Source organism: Phyllostomus hastatus, unplaced genomic scaffold (assembly GCF_019186645.2).
Source record: "Phyllostomus hastatus isolate PE091 unplaced genomic scaffold, TTU_PhHast_1.1 phas_scaffold_501, whole genome shotgun sequence".
Classification (NCBI taxonomy): domain Eukaryota; kingdom Metazoa; phylum Chordata; class Mammalia; order Chiroptera; family Phyllostomidae; genus Phyllostomus; species Phyllostomus hastatus.
In genome coordinates this window covers 6979157-7004831 of record NW_025334033.1, presented here as the reverse complement: position 1 = coordinate 7004831, position 25675 = coordinate 6979157, and the positions used below count along the sequence as shown (strand labels likewise).

The following is a 25675-nucleotide window of genomic DNA, read 5'->3' as shown; positions in this document are numbered from 1 at the left end:
CACAGTGTGGGCAGGTGTGCTGGTAAATCCCTCATCATGAAATGGGCAAACGTGTTGAAACAGTCTTCAAAAAAATTCACTGAAGCCAAACACAGCCTCTCACAACAATGCCAGCTGTACAGGGCTGTAGTACAGCCCACCCTCCAGAAGATAATTCTGTTTCTTTGGGGGAAGGTTCCCCCTCGTATATATTTGTATTTAATTCTCACACTTTTATAAGTTCTTGTATTTACAAAGATCTAATTGTAACTCAGCTCTTACATTTACTTCTTAAATTTAAATAACTTTAAACATTTTTCATGCTCACTTTGGAAAACTTGGAAAATACAGACTAGCAAAAAGGAGAACATTACCGCTGTCCATCCACTCTGCCACCAAGAGCAAGAGAGGCCGGGTAGGGAACATCTTCCTGCACTCTGTGCGCGTCCCACAAGGATGCCGCTTTCTGCAGCAGCCCGCTGCAGTTAACTCGCCTCCCGTAATCCCATCGTAAACAGTTCTGCTCTCACAGTCAACATTGGTACTTACAAGGAGGCATGCTAGCATAGAAAGTTGGTTATTCTATCCTAAAACTGATTTTAAAAAATAGTTCGGGCATAATCCTTTCTTATATAGAACATAAAAGTGAAAGTTGCTTGGCAACTAAAATTATTCTAATGAGGAATTAAAAACATTACAAGAGTAATTACTCATTTCTTCTCCAGGCCAAATGCTAAGTATGATAAGCAGGTAATTACAACTATAACAAATGAAGGAAATAAAAAAAAAGTGCTCCTCTTAACTTAAAATTCTAGGTGTGGGCTTTTTCTTTTTTATATATATAGGAGACGTTAGATAGGTTTTGTGGAAGAGAAGCTTTGTTTTCAGAAACAATGGAAAAATCTTGCATCCTCATTAACTTTCTAAGAGACTCACGAAGTAGCAACCAGGAAAGACACGTAGCAGAAACACGACAGACGATGCTACAGTTTGGTGCATCTGGGATCCTCCGCAGAGTAGCAGAGAAGTGGGGCTCCGGTGCCAGGGCGGCCGTGTTGCTACTTCGGTTTCTTCTAGGGAGTGGTCAGGCCCTGGGGAGGTTGCCACGGTTCTTACCAAAATCTTTGGGTAGATGCTACCAGGATGGAGCTTGGGCTGGAGGGACACTAGTGACTAACTGAAGTGGACAAGAGCAGTAGGGACTAGAGACACTGTTCTTGGAGGGGAGTGGGGAGCAGAGCTTGCCTGGTTGGTAGTGAAGGAGAGAACGGAACACCCAGAGTGGTGAGGCAGCCAGTGAGGAAGTCGTAGGGGAATTTTGGGGGTGGAGGAGCACGGGTAGCCACATCTGGCTTACCTTCACTGATCTCTCTGACCACTGTCAGGACTTGTTTTTTTTTTAAATCTTGTGAACAGCCCCATTTTAAGGGGGCACCCAGGGTATTCAGGAATCCAAGAAGTGTTCCCACTTTATTGTTCATGAGTCTATCTTGTTAGAAAGTAGTTACAGCCTACAGAGCATCCTTAAATCGGATGAGCACTTACTCATTTTCATTAATTTAATGTTCACATATTGAATGCCAAATGCCTAGGGGCATTTTTATGCTTCCTTTCTCTCTTCCTCCCCTGTTCACTGGTGTCATGGGTTCCAGATTTACCACATCCATACCCGCCTTGGTAGGCTCATCACCTCCACTCCCAGGCTGTTCAGACCACACAGCCAGTCACCCCAGCTTCTCGATGGGCCGCTTCCCAAAATTTAGCTGCAGTGTCCATGCTGCTGGCTGCCAGACTCTGCCAGTGATGAACTGAGCAAGTGATGGTCTCAGCAAGTGACAGTGGCTTCACTTGATGGTTTGACACTGCTTTAAGCCCCAAAGAAAGAGCTCCCCACACTGTGCCTGTGGTCCCCCCAACCCTCGTGGTCCCCAGGAGCTTAGAGCCCTGTTACCTGGTCAGCAACCGGTATGACCAGAGATGGACATAGCTTCAGTTAACCGAGAAAGTGTGCCCTCAGAATCGTAAGAGCGATGGAGGAGGGTCCTCTCAACCAAAAGAAACGTAAGGGACATTTCAACCTGTCATAGCATGAGAACCTTTTTTTCTAAATTATATTATATAATTATAGGTACTTGGAAATACATATGCTGACTGTATGTTTGTTATAAGGAATTACTATTTTTTGTTTTGTTTTAGTCATGTTAATGATGCATTGTTTTTGAAAGAGCCCTTATTTTAAAAAATATATCCTGAAATAGTTACTGATGAAATGTCATGTTTGGGATTTGCTTTACGATAATGTGGGAGGGAAAAGTGAGGGGAGTTTACATGGATCAAAATTGGCCCCAGGCTGATCCCTGTTTGAAGCTGGCTGAATCCATGGAGGTTCCTAACATTGTTTTGCCTACTGTGGTATTTGCTTACAATTTTATTTTTAATTTTTGTTTTACTTTTCAATGACAGTTGATGTACAGTATTACATTTGTTTCAAGTATACAGCATAGTGGTTGTACAACTTATGAAGTGATCACTCTGACAACTCTAGTACCCATATGTCATCAAACATAGTTACTACAATATTATTGACTATATTCCCTAGATTGTACTTCATATTCCTGGGACTAATTCTATAACCACCAATTTGTACTTCTTAATCCCTTCACCTCTTTTATCCAGCCCCCTGAGCCCCCCCAGTCTGGCAAACCTCAATTTGTTCTCTGTATTTATGAATTTGTTTTTCTAGTTTTTTAGTTTATTTTATATTTTAAGTGAAATTATACAGTATTTGTCTTCCTCTGTCTGACTTATTACCCTTAGAGGGTATTATTAGCATAATAATAGAGGGTATTAGCATAATACCCTCTAGATTCATCCATGTTGTCACAAATGGCAACATTTCATTCTTTTTTATAGCCGAGTAGTATTTCATGGTATATATGAACCACAACTTCTTTAGCTATTGGTCTATCAATGGATTCTTAGGTTGCTTCCATATACTGGCTATTGTAAATAAAGCTGCAAAAAAACAGGGGTGCATATACCTTTTCAAATTTATGTTTTGGATTTTTTGGATAAATACCCAGAAGTGGAATTGCTGGGTCATATGATAGTACTATTTTTAACTTTTTGCAGAAACTCCATACTGTTTTCCACAGTGGTTGCACCAATTTGCAATCCTACCTGCAAGGCAAGAGGATTCCCTTTTCTCAGCATCCTCTCTAGTGCTTGTTGTTCGTTGATTTATTGGCGATGGCCATTGCGACAGGTGTAAGTTGACTTCTCGTGGTGGTTTTAATTTGCATTTCCTTGATGATTAGTGATGTTGAACATCTTTTCATATGTCTGTTGGCCATCTGCATGTCCTCTTGAGAGAAATGTCTATTCAGGTCCTCTGCCCATTTTTTAATCAGATCATTTGTTTTGTTTTGTTTTTGGTGTTAAATTGTTTGAGTTTCTTATATATTTTGGATATTAACTCCTTAATGGATGTGTCATTGGTGAATATCTTCTCCCATTCCGTAGGTTGTCTTTTCTTAAAATTTTTATTTAATTTATCGGGGCAACATTGGTTCATAAAATTATATAGGCTTCGGGTGTACGATTCTATAAAACATCATCTGTGTATTATATTGTGTGTTCAGTGCCAAAAGTCAAGTCTCCTTTCATAACCACTGATTCCCCCTTTACCCTCTTCTCTCCCCCCTCCCTCCTTTCCCTCAGGTGCTCACCGTACTGTTGTCTGTGTCTGTCAGGTTTTGTTTGTTTAATCCCATCATCTTTTTCACCCAGCCCCCCAATCCCCACCCTTCTTTTGTTCATTCGTTTCCACAAATCACATTTGTCTTCCTTGGACTGGCTAATTTCACTTAATAGTCTCCAGGTTTATCCATGCTGTCACAAAAGGTAAGGTTTCCATCATTTTTGCAGTCCATTGTGTAAATGTACCACAGCTTTTTTATCTACTCATCTAATGATGGGCACTTGAACTGGTTCCAAATCTTGGCTATTGTAAATAATGCTGCAGTGAACATAGGGGTGCGTTTATTCTTTCACATCAGTGTTTAGGGTTTCTTTGGATATTTTCCCAGCAGTGGAATCACTGGGCTGTAGGGCAGTTCCATTTTTAATTTTTTGAAGAAACTTTGTTGCTGCTTTCCTTCATTCTGCCAAAACTTTTTAGTTTGATGTAGTCTCATTTGTTTTTGTTTGTTTGTTTATCTTGCCTGAGGACACATGTCCAAAAAATATTGCTAAGGCTGATGGCAGAGTTTACTGACTATGTTTTCTTCTAGAAATTTTATGGTTTCCAGTCTTACATTTAAGTAAGCCTTTGTTTTAAAATCTATCTTGTTTGATATAAGTATTGCTACTCCAGCCTTTTTTTTGTTTTGTTTCTATTTGTAGGAAATATCTTTTTCCATCCCTTTACATGCAGTCCGTGTTTTTTTCTCCCTGAAGTGGGTCTTTTGGAGGCAGCATATGCACAAGTATTTTTTTTCTTGAATCCATTCAGCCACCCTGTGCCTTTTGATTGGAGCATTTAGTTCATTTACATTTAAAGTAATTGTTGATAGGTATGTAATTATTGCCATTTCATCCATTGTTTTCTGATTGTTTTTGTAATTCTTCTCTGTTCCTTTTTTCCTTGCCCTCTCCTCTTGTGTGCTGGTGACTTCTCATAATGTTGTGTTTGGATGTCCTTCTCTCTTTTTCCCATATATCTCTTCCAGACACTTGGTTTGTGGTTACCATGGGTTCTGTGGTACCATGGGGTACCACATGTGGTACCATGTGGTTACCATGGTAACCACAAACTTATGTTTATAACTGTCCATTTTAAGTTGATAGTTGCTTAAGTCTGAACACATTCTAAAATGACTGCAATGTTTTCTCGCTCCTCCATGTTTAAGTTTTTGTCGTTATTTTTTACCTCATGTGTGTGCTTGTGTGAATCCCTTAACTCAATGTTGGAACTACCCATGATCTTCCTACTTTTGCCTTTTAAGTCTTGTACTAGCTGTATAGTTGGCTGGTCCACTGCTTTTACTAAATTTTTGCCTTTGTCAGTCACAATTTCTTTCTATTTTCTTATTCATATTTTTGATCGTTTCTTTTCTTCCTTAAAAAATCACTTTAACATTTATTGTAATACTGATTAAGTAGTGATGCACTCTTTTAGCCTTTTCTTGTCTGGAAAACTCTTTATCTGTCCTTTAGTTCCAAATAATAGCTTTGCTGGGTAGAAAAATCTTGGCTATAAGTCCTTGCTTTTTATCATTTTGAATATTTAATACCAGTTACTTTGGTCTGCAAAGTTTCTATGGAGAGATTATCTGGTAGTCTTATGGGAGCTCCTTAACTGATTTTCTCTTGCTACTTTTAAGGTTCTCTTTGTCTTTACCTTTGGCATTTTAATTATGATGTATCTTGATGTGGGCCTTTTTGGATTCATCTTGTGTAGGACTCTCTGAACTTCCCAGACTTGTATTTCTACTTAGGGAAGTTTTCTGTCATTATTTCTTCAAACAGGTTTACAATCCCTTGCTCTCTTTCTTCTCCTTCTGATACCCCTGTGATGCTAATGTTGGTCTGCTTGATGTTGTCCCAGAGTTCCTTTAAACTATACTCATTTATTTTATTTTGTTTTTATTTTTGCTGTTCTGATTGGGTGTTTTCTTCTATCTTTTCCTCAAGATTGCTGGTTTGATCCTATGCTCTGCCTCACCTGCCATTGATTCCATCTAATATGCTTCATTTCAGTTACGGCATTCTTCATTTCTGAAGGGTTCTGTTGTTGCATTTTCCTTCTCTTTGTTGAGGTTCTCACTGAGTTCATTTGTTCTTTCTCTAAGTTCATTGAACATCTTTATAGCCAGTGTTTTGAACCCCGTATATGGTAGATTGCTTGCCTCTATTTTGTTAGGTTTCTTTCTGGAGTTTTGTTCTGTTCTTTCACTTGGAACATGTGTTTTTTGTCTCCTCATTTTTGCTGACTCCTTGTATTTGTTTCCATGTATTGAATTTGAGTAGAAATGCTACATCTCTCTGTCTTGACAGAGTGGCCATATAAATAGGTGTCCTGTGGAGCCCAGTGGTACAGGCTCACTGGTCACTTGAGCCAGCTTCTCTAGGGAGATCCTTTGCATGGGTTGTGAGTGCCCTTCACTGTAGATGAGCCTCAGTTGTTGTTGGCATGTCAGCAGGTAGTGATGGGTCTCAGTCGGTCTGATTGTGAGGGCTGGGCATAACTGCAGCAGGCAATCTGCTGTGTCGTGGCTGATCCAATGGAGTAGGAGTTGTTTAAGTTGGGCACTTGTGCCATTTGAGTCTACCCTTCAGGTGTGCTGGTTGGGTGGTGCCCAGCTGTGGTCTAAAGCCCACACACAGTGCCCTTCAATGTGTTGGTTTTGGAGCCTCTTAGGAGGGGCTGCAGTGCAGGCCACTGGCAGCCATGGCTTATACTGGGCTTGGGTCTGCCTAGTAGGAGGTACAAAGTGATCTTTACTTGGTTATTGATTGTGTTGGACTTAGAGGTACCTGGGAGAGGCTTTTCTGTGAACCAAGGATGGCCACCACTTGTGCCAAGCTTGGGACCCTTTGGTAGGCATTGCAGTGTGGGCTGAGGTCAGCCACATTGTAATGCCGGGCTTGTGGCCACTCATTTGAAGCTATGTTCCAAATCAAGACTGGTTACTGCATATGCCAGTCTTGGGGCCACCTTCTGGGAGTTACAATGGAAACTGAGACCAGTCACTGTCTGTGCTGGGCTTAGGGACACTTAGCAAGAAGTACAGGGCACACCAAAGCCAATCCCTGCTTATTTGGGGTTTGTGGATTTTGAGAGATATTAGGAAAGTCCTCAGCATGAGCCAAGGCAGTGCTTATGTGGACTAGCTGCTGGAAGAGGCTTGGGTGGGTTAGTGAATTGAGTGGGACGAGGTCTCAGGGAATCACCAAGGTGGGACAAACTGAGATGTCCAGTAATGGAGATCTCAGGTTTGGCACCCACCTGCACCATGTCGTCTGGGTGGGAGGAGAGTTCATCAAGGGAACAGTGGTGCCTGCCAGCCCATCTGTCCCTGGAGAGAGCTATCTGGGTCCCTGCCCACCCAGCCATCTCCCTGAAGCTAGTCAATTCAGTTCTTCCCTGTATGTTTCTGGTGCTTCTCAAGCTGCATCCTCTATGCTGGAGCTTAGAATGAGTGGGTTTGTGAGTGAATGAGTATGTGTGCAGGCCCTTCAAGAGGAGCACATTATTGTCTCCATCAGCCCTCTATCTCACTTGAACACAACTCTTGCTGGTTTTCACAGCCAGATGTTATGGGACCTCTTCTTCCCGGCAGTGGTATCCCAGGCTGGAGAACCTAGTGTGGGGCTGGGACCTTTCGCTCCTCAGGGGGATCCTCTGCAGCTGGGATCTCCCTTCCAATTCGTAATTGCCACACCATGGGTATGGGACCTGCCTGTGCCACTTCTACACCCTTCTCACCAGTCTTGATGTGGCTTCCTCTTTATATCCTTAGTTACAGGAATTCTGTTCAGGTGGTTCTTAACGATGGTTCTATAGTTTAGTTGTGATTTTAATGTAGTCACCAGAGGAGGTGAGCTCAGCAGTTACCTCTGCCATCTTGGCCAAAAGACTATTAAGTTCCATAATCATAAAAAGTATTCTCAAAACCTAAGAAAAATAGATGATTGGGAATTATAGAAAATTCAAAGGAATCTGTTATTCTCATTTTCTTGGATGATAAAATTGAGTGCTCTGTTTGCATTAAAGAGGGCGAGAATGGTAAGGAATCAAGCAGGGGACTTGGGCTGCACACCCCTGAAGTAACTTATTGATGCCCTGTATCTAACATCCAGGTCTCATTCGGCCCATTGCCTGCTCAACACTGAGATGCTGCATTTCTGGTTTCCAGAAAGACAAAAAATAAAATGAGAATTTTAATCTTCAATCTTATTGTCAGAGGAGGGAGTGGGAGTTAAGTAAACGAGAGAATGCAATGCTCTCCTCCCCACCGCACCGCACCCACCCCCACACCCAGTTCTGAACAGGGAGAGGCCAGGGCTCTGATGCAGCCGTGTTAAGCAAGGCAGTGAACAGATTGCGTAGAAGGCCATGGAGGCCACACAGCACCGCAGTCTCTGGAATCCAGTCTGACTGTACTGATTACCAAATATTGGCCTTAGGCAAGTTATTTTACTGCCGTTTTCTCATTTGCAAAATGGATAATAAGGTTAAAGAATTTTTATCAGTACTAGGAAAATTATTTATTTTTTCATTTATTTTTAATTATAGTTGACATGGAGAATTAGTTTCAGGTATAACATAGTGATTCAACATTTATAACTTTGCAAAGTTAGCATCAATCACTATCACTAATACTAATCACTAATACTACTGTAACTATCCATCACTGTGTATACTTATCATGATATTATTGGCTGTATTCCCTATGCTGTACATTATATCCCTGTGACTTATAACAAAGTTTTTACTTCTTAACCCCCTTTGCCTTTTCTCCCAACCCTCCACCCCTCCATCAGTTCTCTGTATCTATGGGTTTTTCCTATTTCATTTTGCGTATTTGTTTTTTTAGATTCCACATATAAGTAAAATCATACAGGATTTTTCTTTCCCTTTTTGACTTATTTTACTTAATATAATATACTCTAGATCCACCTATGTTGTTGCAAATGGCAAGATTGCATTCTGTTTTATGGGTGAGTGATATTCCATTGTCTATTTGCACCAGTACTTCTTTATCCATTGGTCTATTGCTGGATGCTTGGGTTGATTTCATATGTTGACTATTGTAAATAATGCTATAATGAACGTAGGGGTACATACATATTTTTGAATTATTGTTTTTGTCTTCTTAGGATATATTCCAAGAAGTGAAATTGCTGGGTTGTACAGAAGTTCTATTTTTAATTGTTTGAGGAACTCCCATACTGTTTTCCATAGTGGCTGCACTAATTTAAATCCCACCAATAGTACAACAGGGTTCCCTTTTCTCCACATACTTGCCAACACTTTGTTAATAACACTTGTTATTTGCTGTCTTTTGGGTAATACACATTCTGACAGGTGTGAGCTGATGTCTCATTGTGGTTTTGATTTGCGTTTTTTTTTTTTTTTGATGTTTAGCGATGTTGAACATATTTTCATGTGTCTGTTGGCCATCTGTATGTCATATTTGGAGAAATGTCTATTCAGGTCTTCTGCCCATGTTTTAATTGGGTTTTTTTAAATGTTGAGGTTATATGAGTTCTTTATATGTTTTGGATATTAACCCCTTTTTAGCATTATCATTTGCAAATATCTCCAGTTCAGCAGGTTGCCGTTTCATCATGTTGATTGTTTCCTTCATTCTGCAAAAAGCTTTTTAGTTTAATGTAGTCCCATTAGTTTATTTTTGCTTTTTGTTGCCTTTGCCCAAGGACAGACATATCTAAAAAATATTGTTAAGGCTGATTTCAAAGGGTTTACTACCTATGTTTTCTGCTATGAGTTTTATGACTTCAGATCTTAAATGTAAGTGTTTAATCCATTTTGACTTTATTTTGCATATGGTATAAGAAAGCGGTCTAGTTTTGTTTTTTGTTTTTTTGCATGTGCTTATCCAGTATTTGCAACATGATTGTTGAAGAGACCAGTTTTTTCTCATTGTATATTCTTGCCTCTTGTTGTAGATTACTTGACTGTAGGAGTGTGGGGTGTTTGGAGTCTGGACTGCCTATTCTGTTTCATTGACCTATGTGTTTGCTTTTTGTGCTAGTGCTATGCAGTTTTGATTATTATTATAGCTTTGTAATACAGTTTTAATCCAGGGAGCATGACACCTTCAACTTTGTTCTTCCTCGAGATTTCTTTGGCTTATTTGGGATCTATTGTGATTTCGTATACATTTTTGGATTATTTGTTCTAGTTCTGTTGAAAACACCATTGGTATTTTGATAGGGATTGCAGTGAATCTGTACATTGCTTGGGGTAGTATGGACTTTTTAATGCTATTAATTCTTCCTTTTTGTTAGTATGGCACAGTCTTCCATTTATTTATGCCTTTTTCAATTTCTTTTACCAATGCCTTATACATTTTAGAGCATATATCTTTTACTTCCTTGGTTAAATGTATTCCTACGCATTTTATTCTTTTTGATGCAATTATAAATGGGATTGTTTTCTTAATTTCTCTTTCTAATAGTTTGTTATTTGTATACAGAAATTTAACAGATTTCAAGCCCTGGCTGGCGTAGCTCAGTGGATTGAGCGCGGGCTGGGAACCCAAGCGTCCCAGGTTCGATTCCCAGCCAGGGTACATTCCTGGGTTGCAGGCCATAACCCCCAGCAACTGCACATTGATGTTTCTCTCTCTCTCTCTCTCTCTTTCTCTCTCTCTCTCTGTCTCTCTCTCTCTCCCCCCCTTCCCTCCCTAAAAATAAATAAATAAAATCTTAAAAAAAATTTAACAGATTTCTATATATAAGTTTTGTATCCTGCCGCTTTACTGAATTCATTTACTAATTCATACAGTTTTTTGTTAGAATCTTTCAAGTTTCCTATATATAGTGTCATGTCATCTGCAAATAGTGACAATTATACCTCCTCTTTTCTAATTTGGACCTTTTTATTTCTTTTTCATGTCTATTCCAGTACTAGGTTAAATAAGAGTGGTGAGAGTGGGCATCCTCATCTTACTTTGGATCATAGAGATATGGCTTTCAGCTGTTCACCGTTGAGTATAATATTAGCTGGGGGGTTGCCACATATGGGCTGCATTATATTCCAGAATCTTCTTTTTATACCCACTTTGTTAAGAGGTTTTTTTTTTTTATCGTAAGTGTATGTTGAATTTTGTCTAATGGTTTTTCTGTGTGTAATTATATGATCATGTGATTTTTATCCTTAATTTTGTTTATGTGGTATATCATATTGATTTTGTGATTATTGAACCATCCCTGCACCCCTGGACCAGGTATATGATGTTTTTAATCTACCATTGAATTCAGTGTCCTATGATTTTGTTGAGGATTATTTTGTCTGTGTTCATCAGGGATATTAGCTGTAAATTTTGTTGTCTTGCAATGTCTTTGTGTGGTTCTGGTATCAGAGTAATGCTAGCTTTGTAGAATAACTTTGGAAGCTTTCCCTTCTCTTCAACTTTTTTGGAATAATTTGAGAAGGATTGGTATTAATTCCTCTGTGAATGTTTGATAAAGCCATCTGGTCCTGGACTTTTGTTTGTTGGAAGTTTTTGATTACTGACTCAACTTCATTTTTAGTGATCAATCTGTTCAAATCTTCTGGTTTTTCCTGATTAAGTCCTGGAAGATTATGTTTCTGGGAATTTGCCCATTTTCTCTAGGCTGTCCAATTTGTCGGCACAGTGCTCTCCTGTGATCCTTGGTGTTTCTGTGATGTCAGTTGTCACTTCTTTTCTTTCATTTCTGATTTTATTTATTTGGGCCCTCTCCTTTTTTCCTTGATAAGTCTGGCTAAAAGTTTATTGATTTTGTTTACCTTTTCAAAGAACTAGCCTTTCTCTTGTTTATCTTTTCTATTGGTTTTGTTTAGTGTCTATTTCATTTATTTCTGCTGTGATCTTTATTATTTTTCTACCCACTTTGGGCTCTGTTTGTTCTTTTTCTGGTTTCTTTAGATAAAGCTAAGACTATTTTGATACTTTTCTTTTTCTTCAGATAGGCCTGTATTGCTATGACTTTCCCTCTTAGAACTGCTATTGATGTGTCCCCAAAACTTGGGAATGTTGTGTTTCCATTTTCATTTGTTTCAAGACTTTAAATTTCCTCCTTGATTTCTTCATTAGCTCATTGACATTTAGTTGCATGTTGCTTAGCCTCTATGTGTTTATATTTTTTCCACTATTGTTCTTGTAATGGATTTCTGGTTTTATACTATTGTGATCCTAGAAGATGCTTCATACAATTCGTCTTTTTAAGTTTACTGAGACTTGATTTTTGGCCAGCCTTGGACTAGTCTGGAAAATGTTCCATGTGTACGTGAAAAGAATGTGTATTCTGTTGATTTGTGGGGAATTTTATGTAGCTAGCTATTAACTCTGCCTGGTCTATTATGTCATTTAAAGTCACTCTTGCTGATTTTCTGCCTGGATGATGTATCCTCCAATGCAGTGCAGTGTTAAAGTCCCCTATTATTACTGTGTTACTGTTAGTGTCTCCCTTTAAATCTGTTAATGTTTGCTATGTGTATGTTGGTACTCCTAAATTAGATGTGTAGGTGTTACAAGTATTATATCCTCTTGTTAGATTAATCCCTTTATTATTATAAAAAGCCCTTATTTGTCTCTTGTTACAGTCTTTGTTTGAAACTCTACTTTGTCTGGTATAAGTATTGCTACCTCTGCTTTCTTTTTGTTTCCTTTGCATGAAATATCTTTTTCCATTACTTCAGTTTCAGTGTGTGTGTCTTTCAATCTGAAGTCAGTTGCTTGTAGGTAGCATATGCACAGGTCTTGTTTGTTAATATATTGAGTTGGCCAAAGAGTCCATTTGGTTTTTTTTCTGTTAAAGAAAAGACACATTTTATATTTTCACCAATAACTTTATTGATTGGGATATTTTGAATATGTTGGCTGTTTCCCACATGGTAAGATGTTGATTGTTCTCAGTTAATGTCTCAATTTGATTGCTATCAATTTCAACTGGTCTATCTGACCATGGAACATTGTCCAATGAGAGATCTCCAGCACAGAACTTTGCAACCCACTTTTGACACATTCAATCATATACCTTCTCCTCATACTACACAAATGATTTCTTGTGTTTCAGTTGCATTTTTACCTTTCTTGAAATAAAAAAGCATGATGTTCCAAAAATGTTGCATATTTTCTTCCATCTTAAACATTAAAATAGCTACACAAAAATTCACCAAATTTGACAAGTTTTTTAAATGCACACTAATATGACACCTGTCATGATACAATCTAACAAAATTGTTTTAAATCAAATTAAAGACAATTAAGCATTACTAGAACCATCTTATGGAAGAAAACAAACGTTTTAGCCAACCCATACATTCAGCCACATCTTTGGAGGGAAGCAGTTAGTCCTTTTATGTTTATAGTAATTATGGATAGGTTATGTACTAATTACCATTTTATTAATTGTTTTCTGTTTGCTGTTTGTAGTTGTTCCTTTCTTGCTCTCTTTTCTTGTACATTGATGGCATTAGTGGTTTCTTTACATTTATTTTTCTTATTTTCATGTATCTATTATAGGTTTTCAGTTTGTGGTTACCATAAGATTCTTATTTAACAGGTTATGTTCATAGCAGTCTATTTTAAGTTCATTGTCATTTGAGTTCAAATACATTCTGAAAGCACATTTTTTTGCTCACCCCCTCACATTTATGTTCTATATCATGTGTGTGTCCCTTAGTTTATTCCTGTAGCTACACATGTTCTTACTTACTTTTGTCTTTTAACTTTAACTTTTTTCTTTGCAGTGTGTTCATCTGTAAATAGGACAGTGTGAAAAAATTGAAGGTCATTTTAGTTTGGGTGAAAATAAAATGGTTTTCTTATTTTGGTTTTTCTCAGATATAGATCCTGAGATAAAGATTTTAATATGAATAGTTTACTTTGGGAGATGATATTAGGAAAAACTGGTAGAGGAATAGGGAAGGCAGCTTATAAAGACTGCATTGTCAGGTGAGTTACTCCTCTGGCTTCAGAACTGTCCCACCCAAAGCAAAGGAGCCAGGGAACTTGTATACCAAGTTCCCTCAGTCATTGGTTAAGGGTTGCTTTTAAGTGGTGTTCATTCTCGAGCATGTCTGGCCTGTCTCACACACAGTTTGGAGTGGAGTCTACACTATAATGGTAATGCCTGAGAGCATATAGTTGGAGTACTCACAGGCTCTGCTACAAAGTCAAAATGTTAATGCTCAATAAATGTAGGACAGGCAAATATAGACTATATAAAATCCAGACACACAGATTTATAGGTGGTTAATAATCAGACTCAAAGTATATGCATCCAGACATGAGCATAGGTAGATGTTATTCTGCAGGTATCAGCATTCATGAGCGGTTCAGTACGTTTTCATCAGACTTAAACTCAGTCTGTTTCTGTTAGTCACACTGATGGATGTAGTAAATACATTAGATGAAAATCAAACTTCAGGAGAGCAATAACATAAACAAAGAACTCTGAAAAACAGCATGTCAGTAAGAATAAATGTCTTGCACTTAAGTTTTAAAATATTGATTCATATGTTTTGCACAGAGAAAAATGAGTAATTGTCATTCTTGTGAAAAGTACTGAAGGGTTTCAGTAGACTGTACATTCAATATGACCTAGTAGTGCTATGTGTCTTCTCAAAAAGTTAAAATAGTCTGAGATTACATTAATATTAATAAAAATAGATTCTCCAGGTTAAGGCCCTACTGCCCCAACTGCATTCTGAGGTCCAGTTGTAATGCTGGCACACAGTAACTTTTTGCCCTTAGCAAGTTTCTTAATGTGTCTGAGACTCATGTTCTAGAAACATGAAAATTAATACATATTTTCTTTATGGTAGTGAAAGTCTTCACTGTAGTGAAGTTACTAAGTTCAGGTTTAGTCTCTGGGTTTTAAGATAGGAATAGAAAGCTAGAGTGAATATAGAGGAGATAAATAGTAAAGAAATGATACAGAAATAAAATTATGCATCTATAAGATAGCAATACCTGAAAAGTAGACAAATGGATGCTTTTTTCTTTCTTCTTGGTCTTAATATATGTTAAAGTATTAAGCATATGTATGTCTTGACAGTGTTAAGAACAAAACAGTTAGTATGAGTTATTTACCTCCAAAAGGATGGGTAAAGGTCTAATAGATTCAAATTTCAGCAAGAAACTACAACCTTTCCCTTTTATAAAGGTATTAAACATCAAAACAGGAACTTCCAACTCTGGTCACAATGGAATATTGGGTATTATATTTATTTTCCTGCTATAAACATCTATATAACAGGACAAAATATGTGCAGCAACTATCTTCAGCTATTGGAAAACAGGACAGACTTGTGTTTGTGGATAAAATGAAAAGACATGAGGTAAACACAGACTATATCTTTGCTTTATGCATGGGGGCACTTTACAAATTCTGGTACAGGGAACTAGATCCTGGAGAGCAGAGGAAACAGAGTTTGTGTCCAGGGCTGCTGGGATTGCTGGAATTTGTGGAGTAGGGTGCTGGAAAAGAAGGATCTCCTTTAGTCTTTGGCCAAATGCTAAACTGTGTATGAAAATGGTAAGACTCCATGACAACAATTAATTATTAGGGGGGTATGAGTCAGAGGAAGTCTCATGGTCTGGGAAATATCACAGTTCCAACCACCAGAAAGGAGAGATATGATACCTTAGGCATTCAGTTGGGGCATGAAAAAAACTGTAGTGTAGGAGCTGGGCTGCTCTAGCTCTAGAATAAGAGTTACTCTTGACCCACACTAGCAAAGCCTAAATCCAAATCTTGATAGTACTGATTTAAGGCTCAAGTAAATTAAATGCCTTCACATTTTAGCTACAATGTCCAGCATGTAATATAAAATTACAAAACATAAACAAGCTGGAAAATGTGACCCACAATCAGAAGAAAAAAGGTTGAAAGAAATGAACTCAGAGTTGCCATGACCTGTATGGCTCAGTTGGTTGGGCATGGTCCTGCAAAACAAAAGGTCACCAGTTTGATTCCTGGTCAGGGTATGTACCTGGGTTGTGTGTTTGGTCCCTGATTGGGGCATGTACTAGAGGCAACCAATTGAGGTTTCTCTTGCATCAATGTGTCTCTCCTTTCTTCCTCCCTTCCCCTCTCTCTACAAATAAATAAATAGAATATTGTTTAAAAGACCAGTTTACTCAGAGTTGACACAAATGTTGGAATTCGTCCATAAAGAATCTAAAACAGCTATTGTAAATATGTTGAAGGATTTAAAGTAAGGCGAACAAATGTGTGACCTCAACAGAGAAATGGAAACAATTTAAAAGGCAAATGAAAATTCTAGAAGTGACAAATGAAATATACCAAAAGGAAAAAGTCACTGGATGGGCTTAATACCATACTGGACACTGAAAATGAAAAGATCATTGAATTTGAAGGCAAGTCAATAATTCAAAAAGAAAAGACTGAAAAAAAAAACCCCACTAGAGTTTCAGGTGATGCAACTGGAGCTTATTTGGAAATGAAAGGACCTGAAATAGCCAAAACAATCTTTTTAAAAAAATCAGTACAAGCCCTGGCTGGCGTAGCTCAGTGGATTGAGCGCGGGCTGCGAACCAAAGTGTCACAGGTTCAATTCCCAGTCAGGCCACATAACTGGGTTGTGGGCCACGGCCCCCAGCAACCGCACATTGTTGTCTCTCTCTCTCTCCTCCCCCCTCTTTCCCCCTCCCTTCCCTCTCTAAAAATAAATAAATAAAATCTTAAAAAAATAAAAATAAAAAATAAGTAAATAAAATCTTTTTAAAAATCAGTACAGAGGTCTTTTATTTTTTCATGCTTATCTTGCCACGAATTCCTAGGGAACGGGCTCCAGCAGCTCCGGCTCCTTCCCATCGGTTCTCACACAGTGCGCTTCTCTGGGCGGAGCAGGCTGACGTCTCAGTGGAACCCAGGTGCCTCTCTCTTTGGCGTCCTTCTTCTTCTGATCATTTTCCTTTACATGTTTCAGGACGCTATCTTGGCGCTTAGAGGGCTTTATATGCTCAATATGTGCATTAACTCTCTTGGCAAGAATCATGCCCTTGTTTGCAGCAATGCCCACTGCATGCTGGGTGCCCATGTAGACTCTTACGGTTTTGCCGTGGGAACCTCTGTGGGGCATTCCTTTTGAACTCTGCCCATTCCCTTGATGCCTACAATATCACCTTTCTTGTCGATTCGCATGTTTGTGGCCAAAGGAGCAACACCCTGTTTTCTAAAAGGCCTCTTCTCTTTCCATTTGTGTCAGTCATTTTGGTGAGTTACTGGAAGATGGAGGTTCTGGCCAAAAAGCAAAACAATCTTGAAAAAGAAAAATGGAAAATTTACACTACCGGATATCAAAATTTACTATAAAGCTATAATAATCAAGACCATATAAGGATAGACAAGTATATGAGTGGAACAGAATAGTGAATTCAGAAATAAATCCATATATATATGGGCAATTGATCTTCACAGAGGCACCAAAGTAAGTCATGGTGATGGAACAACTGATACTGAAGAAAAATGTGACCTGTGTTTCACACCATACACAAAAAACAATTAGAGATGCATCAGGGAGCTAAATATAAAGTTAAGGCAATAAGACTTCTGAAAGGCAATATAGGGGAATATTTTTGCAAACTTTGGGTAGGTGTTTTTACACAGAATATAAGGACTTACTGTAAATGATGTATTTAATAAGTTGGACTTCTAAAAAATCAAAAATTTCTGCTCATCAAAAGAGCCTTTAAAGAAATGAATGGCCAAGCCACACAGTGAGATAAAATACTTGGCAAAACGGATCTTTGACAAGAACTTTTATTCAAAATACAGGGTCCAGCAGAATTAATGCCTGCTTTAGTGGGTCTGGTAGGGCAATAATCTGGGTGTAATAATTTATAGTTTTAATTTCAACATTTCACCTAAAATGCCATATGGTGTGCTTAAGTGTGATAGTGTTATGTTACAGATGACATGCTTGTGACTTTGTAATAAAACATTTTGTAATAAAGGGTGTTATTTGTGCTGGACCCTGCATATAAAGTTCTCCTGCAACCTAATAATAAAAACAATTAAAATTGTACAAAATAGTTGAACAGACATAACAAAGGAAGACTATAAATGCAAATGAACACATAAAAAATCCTCAACATCATTGGGCACTAGAAAATATGAATCATAATCACAGGGAGGCACCACGGCACACCCACTGAAAAGGCTGAAATTAAAACACGGACACCACCAACTGCTGGTGAGGATGCGGAGCATCTGGAGCTCTTGAGCATTGCTGATGGGGTTGTAAAATGATGCGGTCACTTTGGAAAACTGCTTAGCAGTTTCTTATAAAGTTAAATATTCACCTACCCTATGACCTACCAATTCCACTCCTGGTATTTATGCAAAAGGAAGGAAAACACATGTCTGGAATATAACTTGTACAAGAATATCCATCACAGTCTTAGCCATAAAAATTTAAAACTGGAACAATGCCAGTATCACTCAACATCAACAATAATTAAAATGTTATTTACTCAACAGAATACCTATACATCGATGAAAAAGAATGAACTGCTGATACAGTTAACATGGGTTAATCTCAAACACATTTTGCTTCATGAAAGAAGCATTACATAAAAATACATACTGTGTGATTTCAATTACATGAAGTGCTGAAACAGGTAAAACTAGTGTACTTTTTTTTAAAAAAAGAATGGTTTTATGGTGGGGTGGGTTTGGAGGCACTGCCTGGGAATATTAGGGAACTTACTGGGTCATGGAAAAATGCTGTCTTGAGAGAGGGTTAATAAGATAGAAAGTTATTTAAAAAGCAAACAAACACCAAAACAGGCTTCCAAAAACTGGTAGAAGTTGCTTCTCTAGGAATATTAAGTGAGTAAAATCCTTACCACAACCTGTGCCCATGAGGTGGAACTTGCCAGAAGGCAGCAGCAGGTGACAAGTGATGATGGTGATCTTATGCTTTACCGCTGGGTTAAGCCTTTGGGTCCCTCTGTGATGGTGTGTGATCAAATACGTGAGGGCCAAGATATGAGAGACAAATGTCTAGAAATTCAGAAGCCAGGGACCCCTTCTGATGACTCACTCAGTGGGGTCAGGAGATAAATAAAACCCTGGGAGAAAGAACATCCTTATTTCATCAGGCGACCTGCTGCCAATGAAATATTCTTTGGAACACTCCAAGAACTAAAGAGGTGATATGGCAAATCACATGAAGGTTAAGTCACAAGATCATGCTAGTCCAGAAGAGGGATTCAGTGACATTTACTGTGGGAGGGCTACGCCTGCAGGGCTCCCCCGGCTGCCACAGATGAGAATAAGTCTACCAAGACATGATCTGTTTAGGGAGGAAAGGTGGCTGATCTCTCAAAGGAGAAGGGCCAGGAGCCTGTTCCTCAATGGGCTTTTACTGGGTTTAATTTGCATAGGAATACAGGGCATATATGTAAAGCTCATCAATCATTGTCAGACAGTAATAATCAAACAATAGATAACTTTCAAAGAACTCTGAGGACTTATTTTGAGTCAGGGTCAGATAGGTAAAGGGCCATAAAACTTTGGGGAAACAAACTCATTTCCTGCTTGGACCCTTATCATTTAAATGGAGGGTATTAGCAAAGTAGGTTTTACAGGAGTTTATGTATTCTATCTTAGGCCTGATCGCCCCAGGGAACCAACCCTTTCCAGCTGGGGCTGCACCCACCTCCAGCATTGTTTCAGGCTGAAGTCAGGCAGAGAAAGTAAGGCAGCCAAGAGATTAGGAGACTTATTGCAGACAGAATGAAGACTCAGGCTATGTCAAAGGTCCATCACCCCCTTTTTCTATAGCCCCTCAAGTCCTTCCCTGAGGGCCCCTTTGTGACCATGCCTGTCTTAAGTCATCCCTCCTTTGAGGAATCTTACCCATCATTGGCTAACTAGTCATCTGCCTGGGGCCAAGCAGGGTGAAGTAAAAGGGGCAGAAGCGGTGCCCCTGCCAGGGAGATAAGCTTTGTCTCTTTAGTGGCTTATGGTCCCAAGGTCTTTTTACTTAGCCTTAGCCATGAGAGATTATAGCTTCTGAAACCAGGCAGAGCAGTTCCCAACAATTTACCACAAACCCACACGTGTTAATCATCCTTTGGAGTCTGTCCCAGTTGTTTTACCAGAGTTGCTGAAATAATATAAAGTAACTAGTGTTCAATCCTCTTGTGGGTCCTCTCTTAGCACAAGTGTTACCAGTGGTGAAAGACCCAAGAGCTGGTGGTTGGAAAGGGCAAGAGAAATGTGTTAATATCCTGGATGGAATCCTCCTGTCCCAAGTAGGACAGTCATCTGGGGACTGAGCTTTTGGTGTCCCTTTATTATTGCCTACAAAGTGACGGCCCCTGGGGGTCACCTCCTCAGACTGAAGAGGCTGAGGGGAGAGACTTTGCCCCCGCTAGGCAAAAGCCAGTAGCCTAGAAGGCCACAGGACAACTGATGCCTTGGTTTTGGACAGTGGGAAGGGCCGACGTCCTGGCTTCAGGAACACAGTCCATCCTGAGAACATGGCTGTGCGAACCTGAGAGAGAACAGCTTGGCCCATGTAGGCCCAGACCTCTTAGCTGTGACTGTGGTCCTCTGGCTCACCCCAGGTTGACTTCTGATGTGCTTTATAAATTAGGACTAGCCAAGTCCCACCAAGGAGTCTGTGATGATGGCAGTGTTGGCACCAAATCACCTGTTTGTTAAGCACTTCCCCTGCATCCAGCCCTGAAAACAGCTGATAGGCCTCACCACTGACTCCTGAAATTGGAAGTATCTTTCTGGGGTCACTTGGTAGCGTGTAGTCCTACCCCAGGGCAAGGAACGAACTCAATGGCCTAAATCAGCCCAATCAAATGTGACTGATCAACAGATCCCTGGAAAGATTCTGGAAAACACAAATTCAATGTCCCATCCAAGCGTATCTTGATGTGATAGGCATGAAATAAGGACTTGCAATTCATTTGGAGAGGGTGCATTGTTTGGCTTACTTTTATTTTATTTTTAACCTATCCAGGAGGTCTTAAAGCCAGTCAGGTTTAATATATTTAGTTGCTGGTGGATAAGCCTGAGCGTATTCATCCTAAGATGCAAAACAATTGGTTTTTTCCTCCCTGAAACTCTCCATTAACATCAAGGCCTCCTCACTACAAAAAGGGGGGGAAAGCCCAAAATTTTACCTAATATGACTTTTTTTCATTATGTTATCTCCTCTCAGAGTGACTGTTATTATGCAAATATGACTCGAAGAATATTGAAGTCTCCAACACATTACCATAGGTAGATCTTTCCTCTGGTTTCCACAGGCAACCATGAGGTATACAGCAAGGTGGGAGGTGAAGGGGAAAAACACACCAAGCAAAGAAAGCATTGAGGTCCTCACCTACTTCACAGTCTGCTCAATATCTATTAGGACAGGCTACAGAGTTATAATTTTATGTAAACCAATAGCATGGATCAGGGGAGATTGTACCAGGTGGTGTGGGTAAGGGACCAAAGATGAACTAACAGTATTCATTCCACTTTGCTAAAACTGCTAGCAAAACAGGGGAAGCCAGAGCCTTGCCAGACTTCAGCCCCAACCTTGCTGACTTTTTTGTACTTTTTTGCGGGGGGTCTGATTCTGAAAGTGAGTGACCCAGCATCGCTGTGACAGACCTGGGGAGTCCTGGAGTCGTCACCCCCCGTGATCATGGGTGGTTTGCCGTACGGTTGCTTAGCTTCCAAGCAGGCAGGGAAGGATGTGGACAGGGAAGGAGATGGGAGGTCAAGGTGCTAATGTTGGCAAAGTGGGGGAGGGAAAAGAATAACTGTAAATAACTGAGCTTCCTAACTAACAAAATCAGCTGAGTTCAGCAAAACCAACCTTTATTTCATACACTGGCATAACCTCACTGTGACAGCAAGTGCACACACACGTGCACATTGCTTGCGCTCTCTTCACCCTTCCTTTGGTGGCCTGTGTGGTTAGGGAAAAATATAGAAGAAGACATTAAAATAAAGTGCAGGGCTCTTTAGAAGTGATCCACTGTGAAAAGAGCCCCGAGGGCTCAGGTTGTAAGGTCAACAGCCTAGCAAATTGAATAGAATACTAGGTCAGAGGAAACTGGCTTTCCTTTTCCATAGAGCATTCGCTTTGCAGAATCTTCAGATCAGAGTAAGGGCAACTCCCCAATTTAGTCTGTGAGCTTCCCGCACCGTGACCCTGATCTACTTTCCCACACTTCCCTCCCTGCCTAACAAGTGCTGTCTGATTCAACCAAACTAAACTTTACACTTTTCCTGAATGTGCATGTTACTCCCCCATCCAAAAGGAGAAACCATAGCTTCCGCCACCTCCATATCAGTCTGTCCGGATCGACCCCTCCTTCAAGGCCCACCTCGCGTGCCACCTCTTCGTGAGGGGTGAGCCTTTTGTTGTAGTTGCATCTGGCTTTGCTCCTTCTCCCCGCTGCCTTGGTGTTTTCTTGGCACCTCCTCCGCCCCGGGCCCTCACTGTATTCTCTATCATGTTGTGACGAGTAGCTTCTGGTGACTTCTTGGACAGCAGCCTGGTTGTCTTCCCACTCCCCACAGTACCTGCCATAACACTCTTTGTACAAAGAACCCTGGACCTGTGACAGGAACATGGAAGCCGGGAGCTCCAACTTTGCCACGTGTGTTATCCAGGGCCGAGCATTTGTGGGGGCTGATGGCCAAACTGTAACAGGTGCCTCGCAGGCCGCCTCGACCTGCACAGACGCCAGTGGGACAGATGGCACGCCCGTCGTGCCTTCACCGTCTATAACACCCCACAGCCCCTGCCCGCCTCACAGGCCTGCTGTGGGAGTCAGCTGAGACCACCAGGGGGACAGGACTCTGTAATGTGAAGCGTTATGCAACTGTATGTCTGGGTTGTTCGGGGCGTTTCCAGGGCTCGTGTGTGGGGCCAGCGGCCCTGCTCTCAGCACCCCTCTCTCTGCCCCACTCCCAGCAGCTGGCCGGGGAGTGGCCAGCCAGTTGGCCAGCCAGTCGGCCAGACCCGCACATGGAGAACTCTCCGAAACAAACCTTCAGATCCCACAGAGAGTCAGGATGTCAGCTTCCTCAAGCACCATCCCTTAGGTGTTCAAAAGTCCTGAAAATGTCCGATGTTCAGTAGATAAGTTTTGGAAGAGCTAATCAAAACCAGAAGCCTAGAAAAGGCTTTTTGAACTTTAAGCCTTTCTCACTTGAGGAGACCGTGTTCTACTGCACGATGCCCTTACAGCTGGGGATTCCTGAGGGGGCCCGGGAGGCTCTGATTGCTGCGGTGTGTCAGGGGGCTACTCTGTCTCTATCTGTGCCTGCAGATAAGTGCCTCTGACATAACACAGATCAAAGTAAGAGTCTAAATCTCAGTTTCTGCTTTGTCCTTATAGCTTCTTGTCTCTCTCTTTTTTTTTCCTTCATTCTTAAAAACTATTGATTTCTTTCTTCACCATCAGCACCCTGCCTCCCCTCACATCCTCGGGTCCTGGGAATACAAATCCTTAGACATTTCTTCCTTCCAAACAAGTCTCACTCTTTACTCGTGGTGAGTGTGCAGCACCTGTGCTGTGTGTCGATGGCGGCCGGTCAATGGCTGTTCAGTGCCATGATGCCCGTGACGGAAACAGCCCCATGTAGCATGTGCGGCAGGGGGCTGGGGACTGCAGGGAACCGGGGGCAGACAGACACAGCCTTCTCCTCATCCCTGAAAAGATTAACAGTAGGAACAATAAAATGACAATGAATACACATCTATCAATAACTGAAACTAAAAAACAAAGTAAACAAGAAAAACAGAAACAGACTCACAGCCAGAGAGAACATTTTGACGGTTGCCAGAGGGGAGGGAGGTTTGGAGGCTGAGTGAACAGGGTGAAGGGACTGGAAGCACAGACTGGTTGTTACACAAGAGTCGCAGGGATGTGCAGTGCCGCAGAGGGAATGGAGTCGGTGATATTCTAATGGCTATGTGTGGTATCAGACGGGTGCGAGATTTATCAGGGTGATCACTTAGTAGGTTATGTAATGTCTCATCAGTAGGGCGTGCACATGAAACTAGTATAATATTGTATGTCAACTGTAATTTTTTTAAAAGGCCATGCAGGACTGTCATAGACTTGGAATGCTAAAGTAAGCAGGACAAGAATTTGCAGCCCCTTCCTGCCACTTCCTAGCTGTAGGACCACAGATGAGTTATTTTACTTCTCGTGAGCCTATTTCTTCATGTGTGAAACAGGGAAAGATCTACCAAGCAGAGCTGTAGTAAAATTAGGGAGAATGTCTGTGACGTGGCCTCGCCTGTGTCTGGCCCATGGAATGCTCAACAGAGGGTGGTGGATTTTGTCCATATTCTCATTAGCCCATACGCTGCCCCCAGAGCCCCTCAAGTGCTGAGCAGAGCACGTGCCTCCCATCCGTACAACTCTCAGAACGAGAAGCAGCGGGATGTGGTGGGCAGGGCAGGGCTGGAGTCCAAAGACCAGAACTCCCGTCCCAGCACTCTCATCAGATGTGTGGCTTAGGCTGGTCACGTCACCTCACTTCCGTTTCCTTACTCGTAAGATGATAATACTCACCCCACAGGGCTGTCTCGAGACTCAAATGAGCTCCCATGCAAGGAGAAGGGGGTCAGTGGGAAGGCGCTAATGAATGTACCCTTCTAGGGAGTGAAGGTTTCATGTGCCCACGTGACCACTGCCAGGCAGGCAGCCTAGATACTGGGGACCCACAGGCCAACCAGAAGTCACGGTGGTTTAGACTCAGTTCAAGAGCTTGTTCTCCCCTAAGATATGAAGCTCCTTCTTAACTTGACTGATCTCCTGATTATCCCTCTGCTGGGAGGGCTGGGGGCAGGACGTGGTCAAGCTCTCATTCTGCAGATGAGCAAGTTGAGGCTAGGATGCAATCAGAGCTACCCAGGGCTGTGCGCTCTGAGTTCAAGCCCCAGGGCTGCCACTTAGTAGCTGAGCTTGGGAAAGTTACCTCACCCTGTTTTTGCCTCAGTTTCTTTATAGCAGATGACAGTTGTCCCACCTCCGTCATACAGTGAATGCACGTAAAGACCCTCTCTGGTGCACCGGAAACACTCCGGGCACGTCCCCACACAGAGAGCCACAGGGAGAGACAGAGAAGGAGAGAGAGTCAGGCTGACCTTCGAATAGGGCTCATGTTTCAGCCCGATGCTACATTTCCTCCAGCACCTGACATTTCTCCTGGCTCTTCCATGTCGCACTTGGCACCAATATGGTGAGTTTCAGCACGCATTTGGGCTTTTTCTGTAAGACAGTGACACTGTCTTCATGACGTAGGGTGTTTGGAGACATTCTTATTTGGCTCTCAGCTCCTAAGTAGAGGGCACTTTCTTCTCTCCTTTGGATGGTAAGAGATGCCTCACCCTGCTGTGAAGTTCTCGTTTTCACAGTTGCTCCCCAGGTCCTATGCAGATTTCTCTCCAGCACCCCAGTAAACTGTAAGAGATCCTTCCATCTTCAAGGCCCGAGGGGAGGGTGCACTTAAAACCCAGGACTGGAAGGGAGTGTGGACGGCCTCAGGTGACTCTGCCGTGGAGTAGGACCACGCGTCAGGGGAGGCCCAGTGCAGCCTCAGCGGCGCAGGCAGTGTGACCTGCAGCAGTGGGTGGCCACTCCTCCAGTTGTGGTTGTAGCCACTGTTTCAGGAAACACCAGGTCCCACCTGGACCAGCCGGAGACCAACAGGAACACAGAGAGAAGCAAGGGTGTTCCAGATCCAGCAAGAGAAGTAAGAACCATTCACTGCTGTTGTGTGTCACAGTGTACTAAGCATTATTCTATGTTTCATCAAGTGTAATCTGATCCGAAGTGCCACTAAAGAAGGGGAGAGACTTGCAGAATAACTTCTAATTTTGAAAGACTTTGCTCAGTGACTTTGGTTACTCATGGTGATACGATGCTGTTTTCAGTGCAGGACAGTT

At 41.2% G+C, this 25675-nt stretch overlaps 1 protein-coding gene across 2 annotated transcripts in view; it reads left to right on the top strand.

Annotated features, from left to right (window-relative positions):
• RASGRP1 (RAS guanyl releasing protein 1) overlaps nucleotides 1-25675 on the top strand; it is an 82216-nt gene that overhangs the window by 13457 nt on the left and 43084 nt on the right. Inside the window, exon 1 of one of the 2 annotated variants that reach the window (XM_045822228.1) lies at nucleotides 9396-9517. The exons of the other annotated variant lie outside the window; for it this stretch is intronic. Within the exon in view, the coding sequence (XP_045678184.1) occupies nucleotides 9478-9517 (40 nt within the window). The 5' untranslated portion in view covers nucleotides 9396-9477. Of the gene's footprint in view, nucleotides 1-9395; nucleotides 9518-25675 lie in introns of those variants that run through there. 2 annotated transcript variants of the gene reach the window in all.